This window comes from Monodelphis domestica, chromosome 2, assembly GCF_027887165.1.
Source record: "Monodelphis domestica isolate mMonDom1 chromosome 2, mMonDom1.pri, whole genome shotgun sequence".
In the NCBI taxonomy this organism is placed as follows: Eukaryota; Metazoa; Chordata; class Mammalia; order Didelphimorphia; family Didelphidae; genus Monodelphis; species Monodelphis domestica.
In genome coordinates this window covers 302,454,518-302,468,454 of record NC_077228.1, presented here as the reverse complement: position 1 = coordinate 302,468,454, position 13,937 = coordinate 302,454,518, and the positions used below count along the sequence as shown (strand labels likewise).

At 35.0% G+C, this 13,937-nt stretch overlaps 1 protein-coding gene across 23 annotated transcripts in view; it reads right to left on the bottom strand.

The window, feature by feature from the left end:
• Positions 1-13,937, bottom strand: part of MLIP (muscular LMNA interacting protein) — a 394,551-nt gene that overhangs the window by 194,816 nt on the left and 185,798 nt on the right. For 20 of the 23 annotated variants that reach the window (XR_008916576.1, XR_008916575.1, XM_056818416.1 and 17 more), the window contains one exon: positions 2,990-4,564. The exons of the other annotated variants lie outside the window; for them this stretch is intronic. Coding sequence is in view for 18 of the 20 variants with exons in the window: in XM_056818416.1 (XP_056674394.1) it covers positions 2,990-4,564 (1,575 nt within the window). In the remaining 2 variants the exon portion in view is untranslated. The remainder of the gene's footprint in view (positions 1-2,989; positions 4,565-13,937) is intronic. 23 annotated transcript variants of the gene reach the window in all.

The following is a 13,937-nucleotide window of genomic DNA, read 5'->3' as shown; positions in this document are numbered from 1 at the left end:
TATGAACTGATACAGAACAAAGTAAACAACCAGAATAATCTGCAGATGACCATAGTAGTATACGAAATATTAAATATAACAAGATATATTGTCTATGTCGAATATGTAATAAAAAGGAAAACAATATTGAAAAACTTAAGAACCCCAAATGATGCAATGACCATCCATACATGACCTAGAGGAATGAAAATAAAGTATGCCTGACATTGTAAGCAGTGAGGTGGTAGACTACTGGTATAGAATTAAGCATACATATTCAGAAATGGCCCATTTTTTTGCTATATTTTACATGACTATATATATATATATATATATATGTAACTGTTACAAAGGAAGGTTCTTTGAGGTACCAGGAAGAGTGACAACAATTTTAAAAAGGAAATTCATTTATTGAAGGATATTTAGCAACTCATTTTAACTGATAGCATTACAGAATTGCCCAAGATATGGGAGATTAATTGATATATGTCATAATATTATATGTCAGAGATAGGACATGAACTCAGCTTTTCTTAGTGCCAGGAATAGTCCTATTCACTCCACTAGACTGTCTTTTGAATAGGTAATAGGCAATAGAATAAAGTAATTGCTAGGATAGGCTCAGATACACTTTCTCATCCACTAGCAATGTTTCTGAGTGTGTCTCAAAAATTACAAATCAGAGTAATTTTCTCTCACTTAAGGAATTTGAAAAGTCCATATCTTATTGTTTCCTCTATCTATATTCTGTAGTAATGTAATTTTTCCAGACATGGGATTTCATCATTGTAGTAAATTCTATCTATCAGGGATAAATTAGATATTAGTCCATAAATCAAAAGGTTAGAGTTAACTGAGGGTATTGAAATATTAAATGATTTGCCCAGTCACACAGCTAATGTATTTTAGAAGCTGGACTTGAATCCAGGTTTTTCTCACTCCAAAGCTAGCCCTAAAACTTCTCTGTCATGCTGCCTCTCACAGAGATTGCATTGTATGTGTATTACTATATCCAAGCTGACTTATCTTTATGTAGATATTTGTCTATACATTTAGGGGTAAAAGAGGAAGGGAAGATGATTCTCAAAAAAGGACTTTAAGATAATGGATCCAAAAGGAGGACATAATTTCACCAATAACATAAGAGATGTTCCACAGAAGATATATTTTTCAAAGTTTCAACAGTGTTGCTTTAGAGTAATTTTAAAAGCAGACCTCTTGAAGACTCACTGCAAAATACCTTAACTTTATCAGTTAAAATGAGTTAATAAATATTCTTCAGTGAATGAAATTCCTTTTTAAAAATCATTTTCATTCTTCCCAGTACCTCAAAGAACATTCCCATGTAACAAACAAAATTCTAAAATAAGAAAAAAAAGAATCCCATATTCCCTAATCCCAAACAAAGGATTATAGATCTAGAGCTAGAAGGAATTTCAGCTACAATTTAGCACAAACTTTCATTTTATAGAGGAGAAAACTTGAGGACCAAAGATATTAAGAAGACTTGCCCAATGTCACACAGGGAATAAGCTTCAGAAACAGGATTTAAATCTGGGTCTTCTATCCCAGAGGCACTGTATTTCCCCTTTATTACATTGTCTCTTATAAACCTAATCCTTAGGCAAATAAGGAAATGTTACTCTAGACAAATTTAATGATTTTATTATCTCATTTCTTTTTTATTAGAATTCTATGAGATTCCGTATATAGAAAGAGATACATAATACATATATATTTTCTGACAATATGACACCAGTTAGAAGATCCTTCTCAAATTATCTAGTGATATAGAAAATGTGGGAAAGGGGAGGGAGCATAGATTTAATCTTAGAAAGGATTTGGGGAGCCATCTAGTCCAATATTCTCATTTTACAGATAAGGAACTGAAGCTCAGATGGTTTAAGTGACCTGCCAAAGATCACAGAACTGGTAAGTGATTAAGGAAAAAGTTGATCCAAGACCTTCCTGACTTGAAGACCTGATATTTCCTAGTTGGGATGTAAGCTGCAGCCTTTAAAATGGGCAAAACTAACACAAACATTCCAAGATACTTGATCAACAAACTCTCCAGTTTAGAAGTGTGTCTGAAGGAAATAGCTTATTCTTTTTATCAGTAGTTTTTTATAGTACTTTTAGTTGTTCAATACTACCATCAATGTCAGATTCCTCCATTAATTTAATAAAATTTGTAAATCCCACAAAGCTGATAAATGCTTTTGTTTCATAATTAGTATTCAAAAATTTCTCATACCTATTTTTTCTGTTATAAAGGTAATCAGTAGACTCCTGATTCACTCTGAAAAGACCCCTCCAGGATTATAAAGAATGCTAAAAATAGTTGTCAATGGATCATCTCAGAAAAAAACAATTTTAAAAGTCTTCTATTCAAAATTTGAAAAGAATCCATCCTCACAGTCACAGTGGTAGATGACTCTACTTCCTGAAATGAGGGAGGCTGAGCTTGGAATTCTGAGCTGCAATGGGGCTAATTTGAATTTGTATGAAAATTTGATAAACTTGGAGGAGAGAAGCCACTAGGCTGCCTAAGAAGGGGGGAACTGGCCCAGATTGGAAATGAAGCAGATCAAAGCTTCACTGTTAACCATGGACCAGGACCTTGAATAAGAATAGCCATAGTTCTTTCAGCCTGGGGGAAATAAGGAGAGCCAATCAAAAAAAGTTTTATTTTATTTTATAAATTTGCTTACAAATCATTTGAGCCTATTGCCAAATGCTTTCTCATAACAAATACAAGGCTCCGATATATTTAGGAATTCTAATTTCTAATTCTAGTCTATAGAATTTCTAATTATAGTCTATATTCTAAATGATAACATAAATTTAACCATCACATTCCAATATTTCCCATTCTCTTCCTTTATATTCCCTTAAGAGCAGTATTAATATTAAAGAAATCTATAGTCTTTTGAAAGAATGGACATTCCAGATTAGTAAGTAAGCATGCAGCATGCAAAAAAAATGCATATATATATATGCATATATATACCTTGGTTTTCTTATTTTCAGGGTCAGAAGGCAAGGACAAAGATTGTGTTGAAGTTGACTCCTTGGCTCTTGTTAAGGACATGGGAGGTGCTGTGCTTGAGACAGGGGATCTAGTATGCATTACTGTGGCTTCAGGGGACTTCGCAGGTCTTATGGGTAAGGTACTGAATTGATCATTTGGGTGCAGAGATGAAATTGAATGAATTGTATGGGAATGAATATTATCAATAAGAGGAATGGAGGACCCCAAACTCGAATGAGAGAGAGAACTGGGAATAGAAATGCTTGGAGTAATTGCAGATACAAAATTTTTTTCCTTAGATAATAACTGTGATGAAGCTACTTGTGACTGGCATGTCGGATAAAAGGGGCTTGTTGGAGAGAGATACTCCTTTGGGAAAGGCAGAATGTTTCCTTGGCTAGCAGTGTCAGAAACAAAGACAGAAGAGGACGAAGTGGATGAGTATGTATGAACCCTCTTGGACTTTTCAGGAGCTAAACCTTTGGGGTCAGCATCATGGTTTCCTTTCTTAAAGGAAACAGCAGAAGAACATGGTGGAATAGGGGGTAGGATTGATGAGTTCAGGATTTTGCTTTGTAACTGTGGTGGGATCATAGTTCTCTTGGGAGAAACAGGGGATGGAGGAGCTTTCTCTAATTGAGGAGTAAGGGGACTGCTACTTAGGGGCTTTTTATAGGAAAGGGAAGCTTCCTGGGAGGCAATCTTGGTGAAAAGAGGAGAGTGAACAGACTGCTGAGAGATGTCAGTAGGCTGGTGTTCCCCTAGATCAGGAGATTCTTCCTTAAGGGAGAAACTAGAGTAAGATTTCTTAGGAGTCGGTGGGGTTCTTTTCACCCTTTGATCCAATGTGAGTGTAGATGAAGTTAGGGAATTGGAAGAGAAGGTGGGACAGGATACAGGGGAAAAGGGTCTTCCGTGAGGAGGGTTTGACTTTAAAATGGCAGTCAGAAGGGAAAGTCGAGTTGGTACTGGAGACTTAGCTCCTGACTTTGCCAGATTTCCACTAGATGAAGCTTGACTACAGAGAGTCGAAGAGGACCCATAGAAAGTGGGATTCAATGGTTTAGGACTTGGGGATAATGAATGTGTGATGATACGAACAGGTATGTATGATGATGCATCTGACTTGGGAGCAGATGAGCCGGGTACCTCAGCAGTGAAGCTCTGGCTTCCACTTGAGCTGATAAAATGTGAGGGGGAAGTTGAATTCTTGTTTAAAGTTTCTGACCACAATCCAGCCTTTTGATGAGCTAAGGTTGGGCTAGACATATTTTTTAGCTGTTTAGAATCTAAGATCTGAGTGCTTTTTTGCTCTAAGGTTACTTCCGCTGGCGCAAAACAAGGGGAAGAATGAGTGGTCCTTTGAAAATATGTAGACGTCTCTTGCATGGATGACCCACGTGGATCCACCCTCCGAGTATGGAATTCTTCCAGGATAGAGGCTTGGTGCAGGCTAACCATGTCAGATTGTGCTTTCAGATTAGTTGGTGAAACAAAGAGAGCAGGTGGTTTACAGGAGAGCTGATCAGAGGTAGTAGAGGGAGAAGAAGTTAACTGGAGGAGAGAGAAAGAGACAGGTTAAAATAGGACAGTGTGTGGAACTGACAAATCTTCCGTTCAATTCTATGATCCAGCACATTCTAACAGCACAAACAAAAAAATGGTAGTTTAATTCTTGGCCATCCAAGTCATGTGACTTAAAGACAACATGATATGAGTATATACTGAATTGCTACTCACAAAATCTGTGTTCAAACCTTAAATCTGCCTTTTATTCTTTACTGTATGTGTGACTTTAGATAAATCATTTAGCCTCCCTGGGCTTCAAGTCCCTTATCTATAAAATGAGAAGATAGACTACATGACCTCTGGGGTCCCATCCAGCTCAAAATCCACCATTCTATGAACTTGTTAAAGTGGAAATTGATAACAGTAAACAAATGATATAGCACGAAATTATGTACTCTGTCATTCAGGATGGTAACACATGACCTAATTATAACATATATGCCCCTCTCTGTACGTATAGGTATCCTTTTTTCCAATTATATTTCTCTATGATGAAAATAACTCATCAATATATCATATGACATCACCAGATTTAAATCCACAAAAGCACAGTTTATTTTTCCTATTCAGATTTGCTCACCTTATGATTTATATTAAAACTCAAAATTGATTTTCCCCTGAAAATAAAGTATATAATATAATATCCTGACACAATGAAATTCTAAAACTGTGATTCCATAGGAAACTCTGAGTGTGGAAATTCCATCCACCAATACAAGTCTGAATTCCAATATAATGTAAACTTCTTGAGGGCAGGGACTATGGTTTGGGGTTGTTTTTTATCCCCAGAACCTCACATAATACCTGGCACTTTATAGACATTTAATAAATGTTTGTTGAACTGAATTTATCTATAACTTACAACCTTAGGGAATTGCCTGGAGCACTTCGTTGGTTAAGTGATTTACTGTTAATTACACAGCAAGTATGTGTAAGAGAAAGGAAATGAAGTCATTTTGCCTATAAAGCCAGCTCTCTAAACACTATTTCACAATTTATCTCATTATTACAAAAATTATTCTTCACTAATATTATCAGCAAAGTATTTCAGCTTATAAATTTTAGAAACTGGAGACAACTCTCCTGAATTAAGAAACTGCATGACACTCTTAAAATAAAATATAATTAGGTCAATCAGCCAAAATTAAGTTTCAGACTACAAACACAAAGTTATCTTCAGCCCACAATGAGTACACAACTACAAGGCAAATATGAAGCAGTTAATTGGCTGAGAAGGGATGAAGTAAAAAATTTAAGGATTGAAGGAAAAATGACAACCCTTAGCACTCTTCCAGAATACTTCCCTAACTTAAAATGTGTAATATTATTTGGGTTCTATAAAAAGTGATACACCCACTTTCAGACAAAAGAATGCAGAACACTTGATAGATTCAGCAAACAAGAAACAATTCACCTGCCAGTGGAAATACAAATCATGCAGAGAACGGAAATAAGAGAAGTCCTTCATCAAGCTAAGAACACAATGGGTAAAAGCAACTCAAATCTGCTGAGTGTATCCATGTGGAGAAAGACAGAATATGGAGCAGTTTGTCCAGAAAACTGTGAAACACTCATCATCTCAAAGGTGAAATGATTTCTTTGCTTTGTGTAAAAGTATAGTGATGAGGGATCATTTTGAGTTCTTTTTCTATGTTATAAAGTTATTGTTGGTGCATTCAATTGGTAATAAAGGATCTGGGCTCAAATCTCTACTCCTCCCAAGTGACTTCTATGACCTTGGGCAGGTGGTTTTACCTCCTTGGATCTTGTAAAAAGAGAGGATTGGACCCAATTAACCCTAAAGTTCTTTCTTGCTATGATCATATAGTTTGAAAACACAAATGGTGTGAAGTAGTTCTCAAACAATTATGGAGAATGTGAAATCTCTTCTGATAAAGAAATTTAGGGCTACCTGAGAACAGCACATACATCCTTAGGAACATAGACAGTAAAACTAAGGAAGAATTAAATTTAAGAGATGTGATACTCATTAAGGATACCTGAAATGTCTCTATTTTTCTCAATCTGACCTAAATTCACATCTTTTTTGACAAGTCTTAGTTTTACTCAAGCTTTGAACTTGTTTCAAAATGAAAACTTCAAAGTACCATTCATCTTAAGCTTCCAAATGTTCAAGGTAAGGATAAATAAAATACAATATTCATTTCCCAAATGGGGAAAATGCCGAATATATCTGTAATAGTGTGTCACTTCAACAAACAAACATTTATAAAGCAACTATTATGTACAAAGTTCTGTAGAGGATGCAAAGATAATTAAAACATAGCCTCTGCCCTCAAGAAACCTTCCTTGTCTAGGAAAGGTGACAAACATAAAACAAAGTAGAATTGAGTAAGTATGTAAGAAGAGGAACAACAGAAGAGTTGTGGGAATACTGGATGAGTCCTCAGATGGCCAATCTCCTCATTTTATAGGGTGAAGAAACTGAAAAACAAAAATTAAATTAATAATGTAGGCATTGGAAAGCAGTGGGAGTATTTGAATTAGTGATAGTATCCAGAACAATTAACTCCAAATTCAGTGTTCTTTCCACTACACCAGGCGACCTTCCTATATTTACTCAAAATAAATTCTTCAAGTTCATTTAGGGTTATCAGGCAGCTTCATTTTGAGTTGCAGCTTGGACTCTTTTGTTTTTTGGAATGCTAGCAGTGCTAGCAGGGGTGTCAGATAAAAGTGGGAATATTTGAGCTGTGGAAAATAGGTCCACATTAGATAGGTGAAGACACTGAAGAATAGAAAATGGGAAAGTCAGAGGGACAGAAAAGTATTAAAAGTAGAAAAAGGATTCCAGAGAAATAAAGTAGTCTAAAATGATTTGAGCATAGAACTTATGTTGAGGACAAATAAGTTCTTAATAAATTTAGGTGTTGTGGAATTAATTGTTTGGTGTTGTTGCAATTAAATGATTTGAATAATTCAATGCAATATAGTGCCACACAGGGACACCATGCTCAGCCCTAGGGATCACATAATCCTAGGTAAGAACTAGAAAGGACTCCAGAAATCATTTTATCCAGGCTTTCATTTTATAAAGACAAAGATGGAGTAAAACATAGGACTTTAACTACTTAGAGTGAGAAAGTGTAGTAAAAGTCAACTAGTCCAACCCCCTCATTGATAGATGGGAAAACTGAAGCAGAGAAAGATTAAGTAATTTGTCCAATGTCAAAGAGGAAAGAAATGGCAGAGGGGGGATTTTAATTTAGGTCCTCAGAAGCTAGATCCAATTTTCTATCCACTGAACTAGTCTGCCTTCATAAGCCATGTCTTCAAGGAATTTTCCATCTAGAATGCAGATTGAAGTTAAACTCCTGAAGTCCTTCAAATCTAAGCTAAGGAATTTATATTCTATGACTACTTTTCTTGTTCTCTCTTTATACATAATAAAATGTTTACATCATGTATAAATATATACATATATATATATGCATTATTATCCATATCAATGATCTTTCTAAATCAATTATAAGAGGTTCTCCCCAGGCTTTATCAAGGAACAAAAACTTTATTTAGGAACATTTACATAATTAATTGCTATGGAAAGAGAACATTTATTAATCAATGATTACTAATGGGACAGCTCTATGTGCCTGTCACTCAGGAATGGCAATTCTCTATTCACCATTTCCCTGCATTCATTTACAGACATATTACTAAATGGAAAATACAATATTTAAAATTTTTAATCACTATCTACTTAGTGTTAATGGGCCTAATATGATTCAGATCACTTTTTCCCTATTAAAAAAATAATCATATATGCTTCCATATTCCTTTCTCTAATTTGTTATGTATATTAGCCCCTTCTCCTTCATAAGACTATAATATCCTTAAGGTCAGGTTTCCTTGTCCCTCTCATGATGTCTAGCACAGTTCTGGGCAATTAGTGAATATAATTAGTGAATATAATCATTTTAAACCACTACTTTCCATCTTAGATTCAATACTGTATATTGGTTGCAAAGCAAAAGAACAGTAAGGGCTAGGAAATGGGGGTTAAATTACTTTCTTGGGGTCACACAGCTAGGAACTTTATGAGGTCAGATTTACACCAAGGATCTTCCATATCTGGACCTGGTTCTTGATCCATCGAGCCACCTAACTGCTTACTAATTAATCATTTTTAAATGGAAAATGAGAAAAATCTTACAACTGTTCCTATACAGTAGACGACAGACTCTTTGTAAATAATGACAATTGGGCAAGATAGTTTCTAAGGCTTTTTTTTTCCAGCTCTAGATATACCATCCCCTGAAGTTTATTTAAACTGATTTCTCCCCAAAGTAATTAATAATAACAGTGATTTTAAAACCATAGAAGAACATGTGGGGGCCTGTGTATGGAGGGAAAAACTACCCTACCTCATTTCCCTAGGGCTAAAGCACTTTACTTCCAAGGCACAGGAAGCTATTAAATTTGTAATTTGATTCCATAAAACACCTATATGTGTATGTTTTATCTTTATATTATCATCTTATATTTCAATTACATATATGTGTGCATGAACACACTAGGTTTATTCACATGAACATACTTGCTACAGTGGCCTCTAATTTAACAATGGCATATTATCCTAATTTCTACTGGTAACCTACAAAAAATTTTACATACTTCTATTTATTTTTTCAACTGGAAAATAAGCTGTTTTCTTTAATTCTCTTCTTTTTAGGTCATATAAATGACTGGTTTAAAAAGAATTCTGAGGGCAGCTGGGTAGCTCAGTGGATTGAGAACTAGGCCTATAGATGGGAGGTCCTGGGTTCAAATGTGGCCTCAGCCACTTCCTACCTGTGTGACCTTGGGCAAGTCACTTGACCCCCATTGCCTAGCCCTTACCACTCTTCTGCCTTGGAGCCAATACACAGTATTGACTCCAAGACGGAAGGTAAGGGTTTTAAAAAAAAATTCTAAAACCCTTGAGTCTAAAAATTTTTTAATAAAAAGAAGGGAATGGCACCTGTCAAGTCTTGCCTCACAAAAGTTCTAAATCTGACTTTTCCTTCTTCCTGGCAAATCCCTTACCCATGCTTTGTTTATCACCTCCATTACTTATTATAAAATATCTTTTCTTTCTTGTTCCTCTTCCCTTCAATAAATACTTATCCTTGTACTCATATTTCTAGTAGTTTTTATTTTTTCAGTGATTTCAGTGATTGAGCACATCAAATCTGAAATCCATCTCCTCCAACAGTTTCCCTCTTTCATATTTCCTCATTCTTTGCCTTTTCCTAATCAGTTCTTTACTCATATAGGTAAATGCTTTGTGGCATTTTCCTATGCCTAACACTTTCTATTGTCTGTCTCAAAAAAAATTCCTCTATCCTTCCTTTAAAGGCTCATTCTCAAAATTCTATTCTGGGGAAGTAATTTTGAGGACTTCAGAATGTATTCCCAGTTACCTCAGTCCTGCCATCCATTCCTGATTCCACATTATCTTCATCAGAATGAGAAGTCTGGGGTATATTTCCATCTTTAATCTCTTTATACAATCAAGGTATTCTTGTGTGATTACAAATTATTCTGCTAAAGATCTTGACCATTTTTATTCATCCTGAAATTAATGAAGACATGCAGCATTCTTCCCTTCATATGTTCCAATAGCTTTTTGTTTTCTGCCATGCAATAAATGGTCAAAACATTTATATGAAAATCCCCAAACCTAATAAACCAAGTCACCCTTATTCTACTTGACACTAAATCCCTATATACTCTCCCAGTTTGTGACTGCCATCTGATTTCTATAAGTTGGTGTTATATAGACAAAATAATCATGAAGGACTTTTTTTAACTTATCTGATGAATGCAAAGTCCTTGAGAGTAAGGACTATGGGACTGTTTTCATTCTATTAAAAACTCTAGTAGAGTGCCAGCCTAAGTGTTAAGTGCTTAGTAGATGTTTGGTTGGTTGATTGACTGATTTCTTATAGACCTAAAGAGGTATGTTGGCATAGGGAAATGAGGAAAAGCTGAGTTTGACTCTTGCCTTTGACACTAGCTGTGTGATCATAGGAAAATCACTTAATCTCTAAGTGTCTCCAAAAACATGGTAAGATTATGAATTACAGAGGAAATGCATATGTGTGTTGGTGGAGGGACTTTCTACATGGATGAAGTCATAGATGAGTCAAAAAAAAATAAAAACCCTATTAATGTATCCAGTAATTTAACATTCTACAAACAACTACACAGCACTTTGCATTCCACCACTGAGGGGAAACCATTAAGTAAGGTCTCTCTGCTCTCATCTTCCAGTGACAGAAAGAGAAATCTCATATTCCCCAAAGTAAAGGATATGAGAAGAAAATCTGTAAGAGAAGAGGTGAAAGAAACTAACGAACTCAATTGAGAGATGCTAGATATAGATTGGAAGGCTATAGTCCTCTAAATCTTTAATCAGTCCCAGATACCCAAGGCAATTATATCCTCAATGATTTACTATTTGAACCATTTTTCACCTACATACAGAGGACATGTTTGAATTTTTGGTTTCCTTTTTATCACCAATGCCCCTGGATAGCTCCTGTGAATGGTATTAGGAAGCAGTGAAACAAACTGAATTGCACAGACTACTTTCTGGCATTTTAATATAATAATCATGCCATTTTTCAAAAGAGACTCGAGCTATCCTTTCATAGCTGGCCATTGGTACTTGGCACCTCAATATCAATTCACAGCATGGAAAACCTTACCTTCTGTACATCTTTCAAGGGCTCTGACTTCCAAAAGCCCTAAGGCTAAAATCCAAGGATGATTTATTTTAGTAAACAAAGTATGTAACAGGCAGCATTGAACTATGAGATGGGAATGGTCTACTTTATTCCCAACCCTGTAATTGGCAATCTTTCTCTGCTTCAGTTTTCTCATCTATGAAACTAAGATGTTAATATCTGGTCCCCACCATTTGTGTCTCAAGGGCATTTAAAGGATGAGCTTCCAAAGTTAGGGCCCCAGTCTTTGCATGGTACAATGCAAATCAGTCATTTAATAAGTGCTTTTGTGATGAGAATGTGATTTAAATGCTTTAAGTTCCATGAAATCACAGGAGAAAGAACCTCAGTCAAGTATAATGTATACCTACAACTATAAATAGAATCTGACAGGAGTTTTGCATTCTGAAGAAAGTAGAAAAGAAAAAAGATGAATTCTCTCCAATCTAGTTGCATTGTCCCTCAACAAAACCCAATAATCTTGTTTCCCTCCCACCCACCCCAATTCCTTCTATAGGATGTACAGTCCATATAATTTCCCAACAATATTAGAGTGTCATTTTCCAAAGGTGGCAGGTACTTTAACTCAAATTTTGTCTTGCCTAAATAACCCTCAGATAGTTTTCTTTGTCAAGAAGCTATACATATATGGAAATGGCAAATAAAAGAAAGTAAACTAATCATGCAGATGCTTAATAAATGCCTGTTTAATGGTTAAGTGATCTTAAATCATAGACAGATTTAATCATGGATTATATCAATAGCTGCCTACAGACAAATCCAGAATAAGGGTACTACTGTGGACACAATGAACATAGTGTTGTTGGTTTGGTTTCATTTCATTTCATTTTTCTTCCAGAATCCAATTAAAATCTTCAGATCTTTATTAAACACTTACAATGTGCAAAGCACTGAGAATACAAAAATGAAAAGTCTAAGTCCTCAAGAAACTTACATTCTTCTGGGGGAAAATAAACATGTACACAAGTAAGGCAATTGAAAAAGGAGAGAAAACAAACCAAATAGGAGATTCAAGGAGGCTTTGCCTATCAGAAATCTATAAACTGAGCCATGAAAGAGTCTGAGAATTTTAAAGAGATGAGGCAAGCATGGAGAAGAGCCTTTGTGAAAACATTGAGTTGGTAACTGAAAGACTGGGTTAGGGATGAAAAACAAGAAATCCATTTTGGGTAGAATGTAGAGCAATATGAAACATATCGAAAAGGCTAGTTGGAATCCAATTTGGGGGGGAGGGTTTACTTCTGATGTCAGTTTTAAGAGGTTGTATCTTATTCTGGAAGTAATAGAATTCACTTTTTTTTTTGAGCAGAGGAGGGACATGGTCATACCCCTAAAGGCATCAAGATGGTACAATGGCTAGAGTACCTAGGCTGGGATTCAGGTAGTCCTAAATTCAATTCTAGTCTCTCATCCCTTCCAGTTATGTGATTCTGGCTAAGTCAATTAACCTCTGTCTCAGTTTCCCCAACTATAATATGAGGATAATAGCATTTGCCTCCCATTATGAGTTATGAGTATTAAATGTAACATTTATTTAATATTTAGTGTACTTAATATATGTCTACATTATATAATATATATTTTTTTTATTTTATGTATAATTACATATATTTAAATGAGTATTAAATGCAATAATATTTGTAAATCACTTAGAAGAGTATCTGACATATTGTAGGTACTTAATAAGTGCTTGTTTCCTTCCTTTCCTGCTTGAGGAAGATTAATATAGCACCTCTATGCTAGATAAATTGCAGAAAGTAGAAAATTGAAGCAATTAGGGTACCATTACAATGGTCCAAGTGAATGGTTATAGGAATGAAAGGTCTAAACTAGGATGATGGCTATTTCTTAGGACGATAGTTAGAAATCTCTAGATTTTCAGACTAAATCTATTAACATGAAATTTAATAGGGAGAAAATCAAATCAACAAATATATTCATCACTTATATTTTCACATCTTATGGCTTCACAAGTACAAAATGGAGAAACAAGTTTAGATAGCTGAAAGACTTTTAGTAACTACAAGCTTACATAAACCTACAGTATAATATGTCCATCAAAAAGCTAATGTAATCTTTGGCTGCACTGAGAGACAGAAGTTTCAAAAATAAAGAGATAAAAGCCATAACTCATTCTCCTCTAGTCATATCATACCCAAAGTTTTTTTGTTCATTTTGGGCACCATGTTTCAGAAATCACAATAATAATCATCATCAATTTATTAAGTAGACCAGCATGGATGGGTTGCAATTGGCATCATTTTGGAGAAAATTCTCAGGTCTATAAGATCATAGATCTATTGGAGCACATGAGTACATGATACATATGAAACAAAAGAATATAAGTACATGAATGTGTAGTATAAGAACATGAAGTTCAAAAGAACATGGAGTACATGAATCAAAGGAAAATAAAGCAAATCATCCTTCCATCTTAAAACAACCTTATTCTCATAATGTAGAAATGGCAGAAAAGAGGGTAGTTTTAAGAATTATGATGGTTTTAAGCCTCCACTAAATATTAACTTAACTATAGGTACACGACATATAAGAACATTGTCCAGTGACCAAGAAATTTACATATTATTAGACAACCTGAATGACAT